A 20,917-nucleotide genomic window follows, 5' to 3' on the forward strand; every position below is an offset into this window, starting at 1 on the left:
TTGGTCTTTTGTCTCTTCTTGTAAATCTGAAATTCTTTCCCCTAAATCTTTGTGACTGAAGGGGAAACATCCTCCCTTGGCCTCTTGTCTTGCTTCTCTTTTGGTGTTGGAGTCTGTGATGTTGTTGTTGAGAGTACCTGTTCTTCTGCATCCTGTAAAGTATTCTCCTTCCATTGATCCTAATTCATATACTTTTGTATCTCTGACCTGGGAGTGTGAGTGTAGGGAGTAGTCTTTGTTCTACTCCCAGATTTGAAATTATTCCCAAGGGTTCATATGACTAGGAGAAGCTAAATTTAAAGTTCATTTGCTTGATGAGAATATATGATTCTTTGGTTGTTGTCCTAGTATTGAAAATAAAGGCTCAACTTGTGATTTAATCTTGAATTGAGATTTCTTCTTGGCTGCCACAAAGTGCAACTCATCCATGTTAATCATTTGTCTAATATATTCTAGTGAAAAAAATTTCATGGGGACAAACTTGGGAAACTTGTATGGAGGAAATTCATGACCATGCACTTTGATTTCAGTGTAATTCTGGTATAGGTACCAGTCACCTGTCTTGGTTTTCTCACTGAGATGAAGAAATAATTTTATTTTGGATCCTACCCTTGGTTCAACATTACTATTCAATAGGCAAGAGACTGTATACAAGAATTGGTCGACATACTCACTAAAGGTGAATTCATTGGTATGATTCCTTATGAAGGAAGTCCAATGAATCATAGATTGGGAAATTCCTTGCTCATCCAATTTCTGTAATGGAAACTGAAACCTGTCTGCCTGATGGAATAAAAAAAAAATAGACTAGAACTTAAGCATACTTAAAGGTCCCATTTATAGACAACTTTAGGAAATGTTCATGGATGACATCTGCTAGGAACTCACAGTAGTCAAAGATGATTGAGGGCTTTTCACCTATTGAAAAGACTAATAAAAACCTTATGATGGCCTCATCAAATCACTGATTGGATTGATAGCCCAGTAAGCAAGAAACTATGGAAATAATCTTCTTTGTCTTTTCAGGGAACATGGAGGATGAATAGGGGAGATTTTTCCTAGGCAATTGGGCATCCTCAAGGAGAAATGTTTCAAAGATATTTTCTTTGTGAGGGAAAGTGAGGTTCTTGTATATTTCCATGAGGGAATCTATTGAAAAAGGTTTCAGAGAGGAAGTATTCTGAAGCTACAACATTTGGGAAATGGAATCAGAGGTAATTGTGAAAAGGATATCATTATTTTGGGCTACAATTTCCCTCTGACTGGGAATGTAATAGAAGTGGCACCATGAAACGATTTTAGGGAAATTGTGGGTCTTAGGAAAAATGAATTGGGGTAGGAAGGAATCCCACAAACCCAACTCATCACCGAGATCAACAAACTTTTGTCTTGACCAGTTGTGGAGTTCATAGAGGTTGAACTCACAACTAGTTTCATTAATTTTATATTCTTGATCTACCAGGGGCTAGTGGTCCAAGTCAATTACAGGGGGTAGAAGGGGGTTTTCTTCAGTAGATTCAGATTTATCTTTAGGAGCCATGCTAAAAGAAACGAACTGGAAAAATAAAATTACCCGAGAATTGTGTGGACGAAGACTGGTTACAGTGGTAGTTTTCTTGCTAATAGGTTACAGTTGCAGTGGCAGTTTGCTTGCTGACTGGTCGATGTAACAGGCTATGTATTTCAATGCGTTGGAACAGTAAAGGGAAGGGCCAGGGAATTAGAGTGTTGCGAAGTCACTCAATTTTCAACTGAGGCTTGGTATAAAGAGATGAGTATTAAGTTATGGGCATGGTTTTGAATAACTCTAACATAAGGGGTGCCATCAACATAGTTGAGATTGAGAATATTGTTGATTCATTTTATTATCATAGGTTTATCTCCTAGTTTAGATTTAAATTTGAAATAGATTTTTGTTTACATTGTATGAAAGCTAGATTAAATCATGCAGTAGCTGGAAAATTTCCTTCTTTTATGTATACTACACTAACTATCTCACAAGTTCAATAGAATCCATGTTTACAAATTAAATGATTATGCAAATCGATTTCATCTTTATAATAGGAAGACAAAAAAAAACATCACCACTAACCCATTAGGTGAAAACAATGGGAGATTTGATTACTTACTTATGTGAGGTACCTACCTAGGAAGAGGAGAATTGGGAACTTGGAGAAGGGTACCTATACCTAGGATGTTGGGAGTCTGTGATATACACCATGGAGTTTGTGCACTTAACTTGAAGGCACTTGGATGGAGGATGATCCAGGTGGATATTGGTGGCCACCCACCAAGTCCACTTGGACCCCCACCATTGTTTCTTTCAGCTTTTCAGTTTCCTTAATTGTAGCACAGTTTACTATTTTTAGCAATTTTTCGGGTCCTGAACTTCCGGAGCCGTTTTGAGGCCCTAAACGACGTTTTTTGGGACCGATGTTGCTCTTCCCAAAGTTGTAGTTCTCGAATATATCTTTCTAACGAGATATTATGCGTATCAAACAGAGATCTTATGCCAAAGTTACAACCCCGGGAAGTTGATGTACCAATTTACCCAAACGGGGCCCACAGTTTGGCGTTTCATCTTCTAGGGTTGGGTTTTTGGATGTTTAGGGTTTTCTATTGTTTCTCAACAATAAATAGGCCTTCGAGCCTCATTGTAAGACAGTTCAGAGGCATGTAGCCCATGGAAAATTTTAGGGGCGAATTTTCGCCCTTGGGCGAAATTAAGGGGTTTTATATTTTTATTGGGCGAATATTTTGTATCACATTACATTGTTACAAATCGCCTCAAATTTATTTTATAAAAAAATTAGGTATGAAGGTTAGCCCACCTTATTTTAAGGGAGAGAGTATGAAAAGTAAATTTATCCCTTGAAATTAGGAGTTACAACCTTCCATTCACCCTAATTTTCAAGAATAGGTATTTATGATAGTTATTTCACCCTCCACATTCGGTGTAAAAAATGTTTTTTTCTTTCATTTTCCCGTATTTCATGGTATTGGGGTTCTGTTTAGTCATAATCATATAAAGAATAATGGAAAATATTTTTTTATATTTACTCCATAAGTCACCTTATATTTATGTGTAAATAAATAAAAATATAAATAAAGTGGAGTATGGAAAATAAATAAAACCTCTTTTTATACTTACTCCAAAGGTATGGTAAATAAATATAAATAAACTAGAGGTATGGTAAATAAATAAAACCTCTTTTTTATATTTAGTCCATAACCCTCTTTCTATTTAAGAAGGCTCAAAAAAGAGGTTTTATTTAAGTGAATCCTATGGGCCAAATACCATATTTATAAAAGAGGTATGGTAAATTAATAAAAATATAAATAAACGAGAGGTATGGTAAATAAATAAAACGTTTTTTTATATTTACTCCAGAAGTCACATTATATTTAAGAATACTCAAAAAATGTGTTATATTTAGGTGAAGCCTATGGCCCAAATACCATGGGCCAAATTATTATTAATACCATGCAAAAAAACATTATTAACCCTAATATTAGTATTAATAAAAAAAAGATGGTACATGGTATTGACCCATGGTATTCACGTGGAATGTAGGCTATTTAAAGGGGGGAATTAAACCAGCATAGATCCATCTTTACTCTGGATCTACTAAGCCCTGGGAGGGATCAAATATCCTCATATGCAAACTAACATAAAGTGAAAAAATACTTGATCCTCCGGATTGGTAGATCAAGGGTAAAAATGGATCTTGTAATTTAATGTCACTTAAACATTTTAATTTGGTTAAAATAAAAATCAATTATTAATTTTATAAATTTTTATAAATTACTAATAGTAGTTTTTAAGCTCCAGGTTTATGATAACCCATGGTAATATCATGGTATTCATGTGAGCATAGACTATTTAAAGAGGAAATTCTATCTGCTTCGATCCATCTTAATTCCGGGTCCACCAAGTGCTGAGAGGGATAAATAGATTTCATCCCTCCAAGAGTGGTAGAAGTGGAGTTAAGATGGATATAGGTTGGTTTTTATGATAATGAAGATATTAAATAGACTTAGGAAATTATATTATAAAAAACATCTTAAGGTGAATGGTTAAAGCTACATTTAGTCACTTCACAAAATTTAGTAAAAAATACCAATATCTCCATTAATATTTTTTTTTCTGATTTAACAAAAAAAATTCAAAATAGTGAAATCTTATCACTCTTTCCACATCACCCTCACAGAAGAGAATAATCAGTGCCCAGACTTCCCACCATTTTTCAAACGTTCTCAATATGATATCTTCATGAAAAAGTTAAGGTACTGATGTTGGATTATTTGTTTGAAAAATATGCTGGTTTGTACAACCTTTCATCTTCTCTGTTATTCTTAATTTTTCGTAATGATCTGTAGGGGTTGGGCCAGTGCTTGAAAAATATGCTGGTTTGTACAACCTTTCATCTTCTCTGTTTTTCTTAATTTGTCGTAATGATCTGTAGGGGTTGGGCCAGTGCACCATATTGTCCTAAAAGGCGGAGATTATGCACCAAAAAGGAAATTAATCCACATGTTACAACGTTGTTAAAAAATGCAAGACGTATGAAGGTAGTGAATTATGCTAATAAGCAATTTAGATTGGGAGAGACGTAATTAAATTTTATTATTTAATTGAAGATTTCCAATTAAAATAATAATAAATCTATATGTATATATTAATATATTGATTGGAAGGCTTCTGACAACGGTCACTTCTTTCCATTAGATCCCCTTCAGGCCTTTGGGATACCTACTACTTTCTTATATTATATAGTTGGGGCTTGCTACTTGTTGGCATGTTGGGGTAAACAAAATGTGTTTTTTTTATCTCGTAGTTGGAGTCTATGGAATAAGAAAGAAATTTGATAGCTTGACGAAAGTGGTACAAAATATGTTTTTTTTAATCTCGTAGTTGGATTCTATGGAATAAGAAAGAAATTTGATAGCTTGACAAAAGTGGTAGAGAAAATATTAATCTCTCCTACCTTGACAGAACTGGTGGTCAAGATGAACACCTACAAGAACTTTGTTGTGGAATATTATCAAAACTAATAGAAAGATATGAAAGAGTGTACAGTGAGAACCTTGACAAACATGGCCACTGAAACTTGCAACATTGTTTGTAGGAAGAGAAAATGATCCGGATTTAAACAGGAACGCAACAAATTACAAAGATAACCATATACACAAAGATGCAGCGGAAATAATACTTCATTTCATTAATGGAAAATACTGAAATATGCTTACAACCAGAAATGGAAATAAACCAGCTAGAGCGATGGTAGCTTATCTCTAAGAAGAGATGTGGTGGCTACATGCCTCTGAACTGTGTTACAATGAGGCTCGAAGGCCTATTTATTGTTGAGAAACAATGGAAAACCCTTAACATTCCAAAACCTAACCCTAGGAGATGAAACGCCAAACTGTGGGCCCCGTTTGGGTAAATTGGTACATCAACTTCCCGGGGTCGTAACTTTGGCATACGATCTTCGTTTGACGCGTACAATAGCTCGTTAGAAAGATCTATCCGAGCACTACCACTTTGGGAAGAGCAAAATCGGTCCATGGACCCATGTTGCGCCCATATTTCCCAAAAAAATGTCGTTTAGGGCCTCAAAACGGCTCCAGAAGTCCAGGACCCGAAAAACTGTTAAAAATAGTAAGTTGTGCTACAATTAAGGAAACTGAAAATGCTGAGAGAAACAATGGTGGGGGTCCAGGTGGACTTGGCAAGTGGCCACCAATATCCACCTGGATCATTCCTCCCCCCTTAGGAAGCAATGGTCCCCATTGCGTTGAGTTCCTCCACGAGATGAGGAAACTTTTGCTGAACTTTTTCCCTGGTGAACCACTTGCCCTGCTGAAGGAGTTGGCCTGCTTTAACAACTCGATACAGTTGGCTATTCTGTTGGCGAGTGTTCTTGATCTGTGTGTCCATGATCCGATCAGTTGCAGCTTGTTCCATGCATTCTGGATTTAATTCTGTGGGTTTGAGTTGTTCTGCAATGTCGGATGTGTCTAGCAATGGTGGAAAGTATGGCCGAAGGCGGTCCACATTGAACACTGGGTGCAGGCCAAGGAATGGGGGAATGCTGAGCTCAAATGCATTGTCTCCCATAGCCTTAGTAATGGTGTAAGGACCATATCGGAGTGGTTTCAATTTCCGATAGGCTCCAGTAAGGCGTTCCTTTTGCAAATGCAACCAGACTTTGTCGCCCACCTGAAACTTGTGTGGCACCCGATGTTGATCATGTCGCTGCTTGTACTTGGCATTTGATTTCTCAAGAATGTCATGGACCTGCTGGCAAATATGTTGGATGCGCTCAATGAAGCTAGTGGCCTTATCTGTTTCGAACTGGACATGAGCTAAATTTATGTGAGTAGCTACAAGTGGCATGGCCACATCAATGGGGCATAGTGGCTGGAATCCCAAACCCACCTGAAAAGGGCTATGGCCAGTGGAGCTGTGAAGAGCTCGGTTGTAGATGTGCTGAACATAGGGGAGGTTCTCGTCCCATGTGCGTGGATGCTTTGAGTTATCCATGCGCAGAATGTGCACAATCATCCTATTGACAACCTCTGTCTGGCCATCAGTTTGAGGATGGAAGGTTGTGGACTTCGTGAGTTTGGTGTCCAGCATTGACCAGAGACCGGACCAAAATGTGCTGAGAAACCGATTGTCCCGATCTGAGATGATAGACTGTGGGATCCCAAAGTGCACCCACACTCTTTCAAACAAGAGTTTAGCAGTGGCTTCTGTTGTGATATTCTTCTTGCAGGCCGCCATAATGGCCATCTTCGAGAACCTGTCGACGACCACAAAAACACATTCGTTTCCATGCTTAGTGGAAGGAAGGCCTGACATGTAATCCATGGAGATGGATTCCCAAGGTCGACTAGGGGTAGGAAACGGGGTATAGAGGTCGTGCTTCTTAATGGTCGGTTTGGCAATGGTATAGGCAGTACATGATCTGATGTACTTCCCAACATCTTGTCGAAGATTCGGCCAATAGAAATAATTTTGCAGTACTGCCACTGTTTTCTCGACCCCGAAATGCCCAGCAGCCCGACTGTATAGTGTGCTTCCCAAATCATCTTGGCACGCTCGCTTGAAGGAACACAAAGGTGACCTAGGTGGCATAACAGGGCATCCTGGAGGTGAAAATCTGGAACATGCCGACCCTCCAAGGGTGTCTGGTATGTGTGGCCGAATTCTGGGTCGCTTTTGTAGAGAAGTGGCCAATCAGAAGTCTCGTGCCCACAAGAGTTGAGCACAGTGGTTAACGCCATGATCGGTGGTCGACTAAGGCAATCTGCAACATTATTGGTGCTTCCCTTCTTATACTTGATATTCAAGTGGAACTGTTGCAGGTATGTAGACCACTTCTGATGGCGATCATTCTGCAATTCCCTTGTGTCTGTATGAACTGCAGGGGTCGGTGGTCTGTGTGGATGACCGTTTCCTTCCCCAAAATGTAATTCTTCCATTGTCAGCAGGCCTGTACAATGGAATACATCTCTTTATCATAAGTGGGGTACTTCCGGACTGTGTCTAAAAGTGTTTCACTGTGATATGCCACTGGATGTCCATGTTGAGTAAGGACTGCCCCAATAGCATAGTCAGAGGCATCTGTCTCGACCTCAAATGGTTGTTGTAAATCTAGTAACGGGAGCACTGGTGCCGTGCAGAGGCGATCCTTCAACTCCATGAATGCCTTCTATTGAGATTTAGACCAAAAGAATTTTGCTTTCGCCCCTCCCTTGGTGACTTGACTCAAGGGCCAAGTAATATGAGAAAACCCCAACACGAACCTGCGGTAGAAGTTGGCAAGACCTAGAAATCTGCGGAGTTCTGTTAGAGTGGTTGGAGATGGCCAATCCCGAATGACTTGGATCTTGGCTGGATCGACATGCACCCCCTATTCATCAATGATGTATCCCAGATACTGAACCTGGGTCATGCCAAAAGTGCATTTCTCCAAATTGGCACATAGCTTGTGTTGTCGCAGTGTTTGGAGAACCTGTCGGATGTGGTGGAGGTGCTCTTCCCAACTCTGGCTGAAGATCAGAATGTCATCCAAGTATACTACTACAAAGGAGTTGGTGAATGGCCGCAAGATGTCATCCATTAGCCTCATGAAGGTTGCAGGAGCATTCGTCAATCCGAAAGGCATAACCAACCATTCGAAAAGGCCCTCCTTGGATTTGAAGGCAGTCTTCCACACATCAGAGGGTTCGATTGGTACCTGGTGATATCCTGACTTCAGATCGATATTGCTGAAATATTTTTCCCCCTTTAGTTGGTCCAGGAGGTCATCAATCCGCGGGATCGGGTACCTATTACTGACAGTGATCTTGTTCAGCGCCCGATAGTCAATACAGAGTCTCCACGTCCCATCCTTCTTCTGTACCAACACAATCGGGCTCCCACAAGGCGATGAACTCGGACGGATGTGACCTTTCTGCAGGAGCTCCTGAATCTGCCTCTTGATTTCATTGTTCTCCAGAACGGAGCGCCGATAAATTGGTCCATTGGGTAGCGGTGCACCTAGGGTCAGATCGATGGAGTGCTTGACCTGACAGTGCAGAGGAACCCCTGCAGGGGAGGTGAAGATGTCCTCGTACTCCTCCACAACCTTGTCCATCTGTAGTTGTCGTGCAGAGGGATCCCATCTGGAGGTCGCGGCGACTATCTTCTTCTTTCCTTGAGGGCGTATCATCAGGAAAACAAATTTCCTGGTTTTGGAAATGATCTTACTGCATTGTTTTGCAGTAATCAAAGAGATGGTGGTAGGTGGTGCTACCTCTGGTATCCTGTACAACTTATTTCCCAATGTAATAATAACAGCACGAGGCCTTGATTCATACACAGCATGTCGCTTCCACAAGTATGGTTGTCCTAATAATACATCACAAACTTCAAGGGGAGAAATGTCACACAATACCTCATCCGTGAAGGGCTTGATGTTGTATGGAAGGCGACACTGCTAGCTCACGCGAAGATCTCGTCCTTGGTGAAGCCACCCAATGGTGTATGGTTGTGGATGTGTTGTGGTTGGTAATCCCAACCGCTTCACGACCTCTGTCGAAATGAGGTTCTTTTGACTCCTGCTATCAACAATGAACTATATCGGGGAGCCCTTTACCCACATCTGGGAGTGGAAGAGACGCTCCTCCTCCTCTGGATCTTCGGGTTCATTTTTCTGGATCTTGGCGGTAGCAACAGTGGCGTTGGGATCCGCATCAATGATCTGCTTCCCTTTTTCATTCCCCTTATCGGGTTCTGACTCAGAGTCGGAACATGCATCTGATTCTAAAACCTTTAGCTCAGCCACCAGTGACTGCTTGGCCCGACACTCACTTGTGTTGTGAGTGGAGCTCTTATGGAACTCACACCATTTTCCAATGTCCTTTTTCGGCTTCGCGGCGCTGTTCTTTGCTTGCAGCTTTGGCGGGTTGTCTTGGGTTGTCCCGCCTTGGATTTGTCCTTTGTTCTGTGGTTTAGAGGCACCTTTCCCCTGCTTTGGATTCGTAGATCCAAAGTCTTGCTTCTTTTGTTTAAACTTCTTCTCGACCTTGACGGCATATCGGTATGCTGCGCCGAGCGAGGAGATGTTCAGGAATTGTATTTCTTCCTGGATGTACTTGTGCAGGCAGCCACGGTATTTGAGTATCAAATGTTGCTCCGAATCCTTGATACCCAACTTTGTGCGAAGGGTATGGAAAATATTGGTGAACTCCGGCACGTCTTGGTCCCTTCCTCGCCGCAGCGTGGTCCACTTTATGTATTCATCCTCATAGCTTCCGACAGGGTAGTACTGCTCCTTGATGGCATCCCGGAATGAATTCCAGGTGGGTGCGGCTGAAAATAGTGAGCCAGTACTTTCATCCTTCTTATTGCAGTAGGTTTCCCACCAGTCCTTGACGTGGGGGGCTGCTTTGAGAAGAGCGAAAACAATCTTTTCCCGACTCGAAAATTCATGAACAGAAAAATAACCCTGTAGCAGATTTAACCATTTATCTACGGCATTTGCGTCTATCTGACCCTCGAATATGTGGATTTCAAAATTAACTTGTACCTTAAAGGGCGTGGCATTTCCAGAGTAGCTGCTGGAAGCCGATGCGTCGCTTCTTGGTAGCCGCTGAAGGATCTGGGCAAAGTTGTCCATCATCGCGTTCCGTTGTCGCTCGAGGGCTTCTTCGAGCAAGATTTTGATGGGATCTCCTACCCCCTCGTCTTTCTTCTCATCCGCCATGGGAGGCCGTCAGGATTTGCGAGGCTGGTCTTGCAAAGGTTCAACCAGTTCAAGCCCTAACTCCTTATATCTCGACCTTGTTGGGGACATGCAAAGAAAAACAGAGAAAAAGTAGACCGCTCTGATACCACTGATCCGGATTCAAACAGGAATGCAAAAAATTACAAAGATAACCATATACACAAAGATGCAGCGGAAATAATACTTCATTTCATTAATGGAAAATACTGAAATATGCTTACAACCATAAATGGAAATAAACCAGCTAGGGCGATGGTAGCTTATCTCTAAGAAGAGATGTGGTGGCTACATGCCTCTGAACTGTGTTACAATGAGGCTCGAAGGCCTATTTATTGTTGAGAAACAATGGAAAACCCTTAACATTCCAAAACCTAACCCTAGGAGATGAAACGCCAAACTATGGGCCCCGTTTGGGTAAATTGGTACATCAACTTCCCGGGGTCGTAACTTTGGCATACGATCTCCGTTTGATGCGTACAATAGCTCGTTAGAAAGATCTATCCGAGCACTACCACTTTGGGAAGGGAAACATGGGTCCATGGTCCATGGACCCATGTTGCCCCTAGATTTCCCAAAAAAACGTCGTTTAGGGCCTCAAAACGGCTCCAGAAGTCCAGGACCCGAAAAAATGCTAAAAATAGTAAGTTGTGCTACAATTAAGGAAACTGAAAATGCTGAGAGAAACAATGGTGGGGGTCCAGGTGGACTTGGCAGGTGGCCACCAATATCCACCTAGATCAGAAAATTATGTTTCTTTTTTCCAAACATGTATGTTAGTATATTACAATTTAATGAATATGTTTTCCTATTATCATATATGGTTTCATACTTTAACAAAACATTCGCCAAGACTTCCCTTTTTATTATTCAGTGAAAGATTTGCCACGATCTTACAAGATTTTATAATTCAGTGATAGATTCGCCATGACTTTACAAGATAATATAATCCGGCGAGAGATTTGCCAAAAAAATTATATATACATATTATATTATTGATAAAATCACCTCCCATTTTTCTTATGTATCATGGAGATTCGCCCATTTATTATACATATAAATTTAGGGTGGTTCTTAAAATTTTCACTGATGTAGCTGCCACAACTCTTCTCAGAGATAAGCTACCATCGCCCTAGCTAGTTTATTTCTATTTATGTCTGTAAGCATATTTCAGTATTTTACATTAATGAAATGAAGTATTATTTCCACTACATCTATGTGTTTATGGTTATCTCTGTAATTTTTTGTGTTCCTGTTTAAATCCATATCAATGGTATCAGAGCGGTTTTCGTTTTCTCTTTGTTTCTTGGCATGTCCCCAACGAGGTTGGGATATAAGGAGTTAGGGCTTTAACTGGTCGAACCTTTGCAAGACCAGCCTCGCAAATCCCGACGGCCTCCCATGGCGGATGAAATGAAAGATGAGGGGGGAGGAGATCCTATCAAAATCTTGCTCGAAGAAGCCCTCGAGCGACAAAGGAACACGATGATGGACAGCTTTGCCCAGATCCTTCAGCGGCTACCTAGGGGCGACGCATTAGCTTCCAACAACTACTCTAGAAACACCACACCGTTTAAGGTACAAGTTAATTTTGAAATCCCCATATTTGAGGGTCAAATAGACGCAGATGTCGTCGATAAATGGTTAAATCTGCTAGAGGGTTATTTTTCTGTTCATGATTTTTCCAGTCGGGAAAAGACTATTTTTGCTCTTCTTAAAGAATCCCCCCACGTCAAGGACTAGTGGGAAACCTACTGCAAGCAGAAGGATGAAAGTACAGGCTCACTATTTTCAGTCGTACCCACTTGGAATTCGTTCCAGGATGCCATCAAGGAGCAGTACTACCCTGTCGGAAGCTATGAGGATCAATACATAAAGTGGACCACACTGCGGCAGGGAAGGGACAAAGACGTGCTAGAGTTTCCCAATATTTTCCATACCCTTCGCACAAAGTTGGATGAAGTTGTCTTTCCATGTGTTCATGTGATGCAGTTTGACTAGGGCTTATAAATCCTAATTAGGAAGACAATAATATTAGTATGGAGAACTTGTGTGATTCAAATTATTTGTATGTGTTGATTAGTCCCCATTATTAATTTTTACATGTTGATGATTTATGGTGGAGTAACTAAATTTGGTTGAGAGTGATTCCCAACTAAGAGGATTTGTTATCTAGGGTTTTAATATGGTTTCCTTAACTTGGGTTTGAAGGGATTGACTTGTACCAACTTTGTGATAAAGTTATGGTAATAGGTATGCACTTGTACTTGTATTTTATCTTTTATATATTTATGAATATTATAACTATCTAAATATTTTGTGCTTGCATATGTGAATTTCAACTTGTGTTGTTTGCACAATTAGGTAAATTTCAAACTTCTTGTTCATGTTGATTTGACATAACATAATGTTGAAATTATTAAGATATTTAACATATATATTGAGGATAAGAGGATATTTTTTCTATTGTAAAATATGTTTTAATAAAGTTATTCTAGATCTATTATGCACATGAAAAAGTGCACCCAAATGGCTATAACTGGTTAACATTGAACCACATTTGTTTTAGATCTTTTATCTTGAGTTGTTTATGATTTGGTTTGAACTAAATTGAAGTATGTGTTGTTTTTAACTACTATAATTAGATATCTTAGATCATTCTTAAGGTATAGCTCTCTTAATAATTAGGTTCAAGAAACATCTCATGAGAGGTGAAATTGTAGAATTTTTCTTAGTTTCCTAATTCTCAAAATTTATATATAATTCTATTGCTAATACTTCCTTTGCACTCTCTTTTGCACAAAATGCACTTCACATACTTTATTCATAAATTTCCTCAACAACATGAAATCCTCTTTCACAATCAATGCCCTTTGAATTAACATTCAAGAGAATTTATTTTTCGTTCTTCTCTTGTAGCTTTCTCTTGTGTTATATCTTCATCTTCACCTTCTTATTTGTTAAGGCCAAATGATAATCCTCTTATAATGAATACATCTTCTCCAATTTTTTTCTTTTCAATGAAGATATTCAATCCATCCAACTATGATTTTTACTCACTATTTCATATGAAACTAGTTCTCATGGCCATGCTACAAATCTATTCAAAATATTAATTTACACATATTGTTTTCCTCAATTTCTCAAGTCTTTTTCAATGTGTAATCAAAATTTAGAAACTTTCCTCTTAATTTTTTAACCACTTTCTCCAAACACTAGATCTAGCTTTTGTCTCTCCATCATTTATCCATCGTCAACCACCCCAACCATGAACTTTCATAGTTTTCAATCTTCCACACATACTCTTAACTTTCTAGGGGTCTCCAAACCAGTGGCATGAAAGTATTTCTACATCCCTTCTATCCACTCCATCAACCTTGATAAATTTACATTTCCAAAAAATTATAGCATCTCCAAATCCATTTGGTGCTCTCCACTCTCACATTTTCCACTTCATTATCATCTTTTCCATATGTGTCTTTTAGTTATCTTCTCCATTGAGCCAATCCTATAGCTTCCATCCTATTCATCATATTCTACAACATTTTTGTAATTTAATTTCTTCTAGTCATTCTTTCTTCCTTAATGACTCATTCTCTAGAAATTATACCCAACACTCTTTGATATTGGAGACATGACTCCTCCCATAGTGCTTACCTAATCTTATCATTAAATATGTGATTTAGTCACTTGTTTAGATAACTCTACCAACACCACACCCTTCTTGGATCCATCTATAATTCTCGTCTTTCAAGGTAACCATTGTCTCACGAAATTTCCCCTCTTCTCACAATAAAAATCCTACCATATCTTTTTTTTTTGCTAGAATTTCCCCAATCCCTTAGAGTTCTACTTTCTATGATACCACTTAATATAGTGAGGCCACAACCCACTACAATATCACACATTAAAATTTATCCATAATTGTTATAAACCCACAATTTAATGAAAACAAACATAAATACACCACAATAATAAACACTTAACATAAGTAACTACACTAGTTATTAAATAGATCAATAAACACTAAACAAAATTAACCATGCTATTATAAATCAATAAAAACTTAACAAAATTAACCAGGTTATTTATTAAATAAATTGACCTAACTCTCAAACTTCCATTACATTCACATTCACATTCATATAGCATGTGCATAAGTCTCTAAAATCCACAACCAAATCAAAAGACACTAAAAAGAAACTTTTTACATTCACAAAATTCATATTTCTATATTTACCCGTTGGCTTTTGTCCTTACAAATAACTTAACTATTCAAATTCCGTTGACTTTTGTCCTTACAAATACCTTAACTATTCAAATTACGTTGGCTTTTGTCCTTACAAATACCTTAACTATTCAAATTCCAAAAATGATATCTCAGATTACTATACTTAACAAAAAACAATTCATTATAGATAAAAAAATATTTTATCATATTAATATTATAAGTTTTCAGATCAAAAATAAAACCAAAATATAAATTAAAAAATTATATGTTAAATCATTCTAATCTTAACAACTACAAATGTGCTTACATTGGTGATATTTTATCATTATAATAAGCTCAATTTCACATTAAATTAAATAACCAATGTCCCTAAACCATTTTCACATAGAATGTGGATGTTTATTTGTTAAAAGGGTTGCAGTCTATGAGCTTAATTGTGATTTCACAACCATCAATGTCATAATTTTATTGAAGGTTCTTCATTGTTCTTCTTGTAATTAGAGGTATTAATTCAATGTTTATATACACTTCGTTACATGAGGTATAGTATCTAGGTAAATATTACCGTGTCATCTAATATATTTATTTAATTCATTCTCTTAGTCGTTTTAATTGATTTTCTTAGGGTGGAAATGTTGATATAAAGCTGCTTTTCACAAGAGGGCCACAGGTTAAATAAATAATTGTTAAACTAATAAATGAATCTCATAAAATTTATTTCAACAAAGATATAATATTTATATGGTTTAAGAGATATAAGAAAATGTTGGAGGTATCCCATAATCAAAATATTATAATATATAAAACAGGGAAATGTGTATATGATTAACTTGAAATTTCTTGTACTGTGTTTGGCAGATTTCGACAATATGGACTATGGGAGAGATATGCAGAAATATACCCCGACAATGATTTGGTTTATACCATTGGTGTTAGTGACTATACAAAAGATTGGTTTTTCGCTCATGTGACCAGGTTCTCTTTCTCTCAACTATTATTTTATTGAGATAGCATTTTTTTTAATGCCTAAATATTGAACATTCCCTTAACTTTGTTGTTAGTTGTAATGTTAGCATTAGTAAATACTAAATTATCACAATTATTTATGATTTTATTATAAATACTATGATAAAAGAAAATTTATATATGATTAATTAAATTTGTAAAGAAAAATTGTTAATTAAAAATGATTAGAATAAGAAAAATATTCATTCAAGATAACAATTGATTATTTTTTTAATTTAATTATTTTTTAATGAGCATAGAAATTATATTTATTAGTTGCTACAATTTCTTGAAATGAAAAAATGAGCTTATTAAACACTATGTTTTTTTTGTCGAATATTTTCTTTTAGTATGAAAGCTTTTATACACTATCACTTATTATTAATAGTTTTTTACATCATGCTTTTACACCTGAGAAAAGAAAAAGAATTTCCATCACTATCATCATAGTTTCTTTCAACTAAAAATTTGATACACATTAAAAGATATTCTCTTTAAATAAATAGAGGAACAACATGCATGATAATCATATTAGACGATAATCATAAATTAAACAAAGACTCCATCTCTTATTTCCTCCACTGACATCAACCCATTCATTATCTATTGACCCTCTTCTAATAGTGTGTTCGCTTCATTGATCAATTCCCTAAAAATGAGTAAAATAGATTTTTTCAAAGGATGTTTCTATCACTTGTAATTGATCTCCATTATTCCTAAGTAGGATGTTATGTAATTGGGCACTTCCCTGTCCAATTAATGACAAGGGAGGATTCATCACAAATCTAAATATGAGTGACATTGATTTCTAGTGCACATTAAGCAATATTTTAATATCATAAGCTCTGCACAATTATCGAAACATTTTTCAAGACTTTCTTTAGATTTGACATAATGGTATTAAAGAGAAACACAGTTCCTCCGACATTGCTAAAATTTGGAGGACCCTACCTAGCTTCATCAAAAACTCCCCAAGGTTGAGTCTTGTCTACTATTAGCTCTCCTGAATGATGAGGAACATTTTTCATTATTGACACTATAACATTTGAAACCATAGATATGAAAAACTTAAAAACTATGAATGAATCTGTCCTTAACAATTTCTGTTATGAAACCATCTCACAAAAAGATAGAAAAGATAAATCAACGCCTTAGAATTCAGCCTCTTCGAGGGGGCAACCTCCTTTACATTACATAAATGAACAATTCTTGGATGATTCAAATGACAAAACCTCCTTTCTATATATAGGTGTCTAAGGGGTCACAATATAACCAAGCCGACCTAAGAATAATAATATAAGGGCACAAAAATAACAATAGAGGGATTCTATGGGGCACAATAATAACAATATGGGGACAATAGGGGCACAACAATATTAATAAGGGATACAACTACAATATTAATGGGGGCATCACTAGTATTATAGGGACCTAACATGCCCCTCTCCTTCAAAAAAGTGTTGTCCTCAATGCTTGAGTAGTTCTGGATGCTTCTGTATAAAATTATCATCCTCCCATGTGGAATCTTCAGCGGATAAGTTCTTCCACTTGATGAGATATTCTGAAATGGATCGATTTCGTAGTTGTCGAGTTCTTGTTTCTATGACTGCTTCCGGTTCCAATATAATTTTTCCTTCCTCGTCAAGTTCTGGCAATATTGTTTGAACTGGGAGCTTGTCGCCTATAACCTTCTTTAAACATGAAACATGGAAAATTGGGTGCACTTGAGAAGCTGGAGGAAGCTCAAATTTGTATGCCATAGTACCAATCTTTTGCAACACCTTGTACAGACCATAATACTTTGGTGACAATTTTTTATCCTTCTTAGCTTGCTTGAGGGACATTTGTTTATATGGTTGTAGCCATAGGAATACCCAATCACCTACATCAAAACTTCTTTCACTGCGATGTTGATCTGCCTGTTGTTTCATTCTATTCTGTGCCAACACGAGGTTATCCTTTAAGAGTTGGAGAACTTGTTATTGATGCTCGATGTGATGTTCCACTGTTTGAACCTTAGAATTTTCTCTTAAATATGATGTGATGGATGGTGGTTGATATCCATAAAGTGCCACAAATGGGATCATTTTTGTTGCAGTATGGAAGGAAGTGTTATACCACCATTCAGCCAGAGGCAACCATTTGACCCATTGTGTATGTTTATCAGATACAAAGCAACGAAGATATCCTTCCAAACATTTGTTTACTATCTCTGTTTGCCCATCAGATTGAGGATGATAAAATGAACTATGAGCTAACTGAGTACCAAGACAAGAAAATAATTTTGTCCAAAAATTTCCTGTAAAAATGGGATCTCTGTCACTTACAATAATTTTTGGGTTTCCATGTAGCTTTTGAATTGTTTCCATAAATTTCGTAGAAATTGTACTGGCTTTAAATGGATGTGATAATGCACAAAAGTGTGCATACTTGGTAAGTCTGTCAACTACCACCATGATGACACTCTTTCCCTCAGACTTGGGTAAACCTGTGATAAAATCCATTGAAACCTCCTCCCAACGTTGGCTTGGAATGGATAAAGGTTGTAATAGACCTGGTGTCTTAATTGTTTTAGCTTTATTTTGTTGGCATACCAAACATTCCGCCACAAACTTTTGAATATCCGATTTAAGGCCATCCCAAAAAAATTCCTTCTTAACCCTGTGGTAAGTTTTTAAAAATCTTGAGTGCCCTCCTAAGGGAGAAGCGTGCAATTCCAGAAGAATCTTTTGTTTGAGTTGGGAATTCTTACAGAGGTATAAACGATATTTGTACCATAACGAATCATTTTTCCAACTAAATGTATCAGATGTACTAGAATCTTGTTGTAACTTTCGAATAAGTTCCCATACTTCTTCATCATTCTTCCTTTCCTCCCTTGCTTCGTTTATCCAATCTGGTTGGATAATAGAAATGGCGCACAACAACGCTTCCACATCCTCATCCTTTCTTGAGAGTGCATCTGCCACAACATTTTGCTTCCCTTTTTTGTATATGATTTCAAAGTCATAACCCAACATCTTTGTGACCCATTTTTGTTGTTCTTCAGAGGATAATCTTTGTTCTAAAAATTATTTAAGGCTATCATGATCCGTTTTTACCTTGAAGTGTCTTCCCATTAGGTAAGGTCGCCATTTCTTAAGTGCATGTAGTATTGCCAACATTTCCTTCTCATAAATAGCTTTGTGTAAATACTTTCCCTTGATTGGACGACTTTCAAAAGCAATGGGTCTTTCATCTTGCATTAAAACAGAGCCAATTCCATTTCCAGAAGCATCACATTCCACAATAAAGGTTTTTGTGAAGTCTGGTGTAGCTAAGACCGGTGCTTGGCACATTGCCTCTTTAAGATCTTCGAAGGCCTTTATTGCTTCTAGAGTCCATGAAAATGCATCTTTCTTCAACAATGTTGTTAGAGGTGCTGCTATTTACCCATAATTCTTAACAAACTTGCGATAATACCCTGTCAACCCGAGAAATCCTCGCAAATGCTTTATGGATGTGGGGATTTCCCATTCCTTAATGGCTTTAATTTTGCTAGGGTCTACCTTAACTCCTTCATGAGATACAATATGACCCAGATATTCCACCTCTTATACTCCAAAGAAACATTTGGATCTTTTTGCATATAATTGTTTCTCCTCCAACAGTTGTAGCACCCTATCAACGTGTTCAACATGATCCTTCCAAGACTTGCTGTAGATTAGTATCTCATCAAAAAATACTAACACAAATTTTCTAAGGAAGGGTTTGAAAATGGAATTCATCAAACCTTGAAATGTAGAAGGTGCATTGGTAAGGCCAAAAGGCATGACCAAAAACTCATAGTGACTCTCATGAGTTGGAAATGCTATTTTCGGAATGTCTTGAGTCTTCATTCTGATTTGATGATATCCTGAACAGAGATCTAACTTAGTGAAGTAAATTGATCCATGCAATTCATCCAATAATTCATCAATGACAAGAATGGGAAACTTATCTTTAATAGTGAGCTTGTTGAGCTCCCTATAATCCGAACACGTGCGCCATGATCCATCCTTCTTGTGCACCAATACTACTGGATTAGAGAAAGAACTTTGGCTAGGTTGAATTATACCATCCTCAAGCATTTCTGCAACCATACGTTCAATTTCACTCTTTTGGGCATAGGGATATCTGTATGCCCTGATGTTTGGAGGAACACTTCCTGGAATCAAATGAATAGCATGATCATGATCACGAATAGGTGGGAGACCTTTAGGAGTCTCAAATACCTTGGAATGATTGTCGAAGACTTTTTGGAGATCTGGAGCAATAGATGAATTCGATGTGGAAACATCTAGTGAACATAATTGTGCAATTACACCTCGTTGTTCCTTTTTTAGAAGCTTTGTCATACCATTAGAGCTTATTATCTTTCCCGGATTCCCTGCAATACCCCTTAATTCAACTTCCTTTCCTTCTGCATAAAATTTCATGAAAAGTTCTTGAAAGTTAAAAGCTATTGTACCCAAGGATTGTGTCCATTGGACTCCTACTACAACATCAGCACCTCCCATTGGAATGGAAAGCATTGGGCTTTTCAATACATATTCTCCCATGGATAGCTTGATATTATGGCACTTTCCAGAGCAATTTATCATTCCTCCATTTGCAACCATCACTTGACACTCTGGTGCTGGATATAGGAAGCAATTCAATTCTTTTGCTATCTTACAATGAATAAAATTGTGGGTACTTCCTGAATCAATCAACACTATTACCTTTTTCTTCTTGATTTGTCCTTCTATCTTGATGGTTTGAGGAGTGGTAATTCCAGATAATGCATTACAAGATATGGTCAAATTCATTTCTTATTTATCTAGGCTTTGTTCCTGGAGTATATCCTCTTCTTTTGACCTTTCTTGCTCCTTTTCTTCTTCCTCTTCACAATCTATGTAGAATAATTTCTTCTCGGCACACTTATGACCTTTAGTGTATTTGCTATCACAACTGTAACAAAGCCCTTTTGCTCTTTTTTCTTCCAATTGTTGTGGTGTCAACCTTATAGGTTGTGGAAGGCTAGGGGCAACAACACTTCCATCTTTATAGTTGTGAGTGGTATGCTTCCTGGTTGCCATAATTTTGCTTTCCATTTTCCTTGCTAACCTGAATGCCTTCTCTAATGAATCAAGTTCCCAAAGGCGAACATCATGTTGGATATTATCCTTTAAAGTCCCTATGAACACATCAATCCTATGCTCCTCTGGAATATTTTTTACCCTTATGTTCAATTTTTGGAACTCCTCAATGTGCTCCATTATTGAACTCTTTTGTTTGAGACTTATCAATTGGCTAAAAAAAGTGTTGCTTTTTGTATCCTCATAATGTACTATCAATTCTTCCATAAAAATTGCCCAAGTGATAATTTGTTTACGGGAGCAAA

The 20,917-nt window shown here is 37.5% G+C and overlaps 1 protein-coding gene across 1 annotated transcript in view; it reads left to right on the plus strand.

Moving 5' to 3' along the window:
- Window positions 1-20,917, plus strand: part of LOC149248084 (uncharacterized) — a 133,538-nt gene that overhangs the window by 89,453 nt on the left and 23,168 nt on the right. Inside the window, 1 exon segment of the mRNA XM_089455999.1 lies at window positions 15,367-15,483. Coding sequence (XP_089312125.1) covers window positions 15,367-15,483 — 117 coding nt within the window.

The sequence above is a fragment of the Pinus tabuliformis genome, chromosome 7, assembly GCF_031772625.1.
Source record: "Pinus tabuliformis cultivar Carrire ecotype Pingquan chromosome 7, CPIR1, whole genome shotgun sequence".
Lineage (NCBI taxonomy): Eukaryota > Viridiplantae > Streptophyta > Pinopsida > Pinales > Pinaceae > Pinus > Pinus tabuliformis.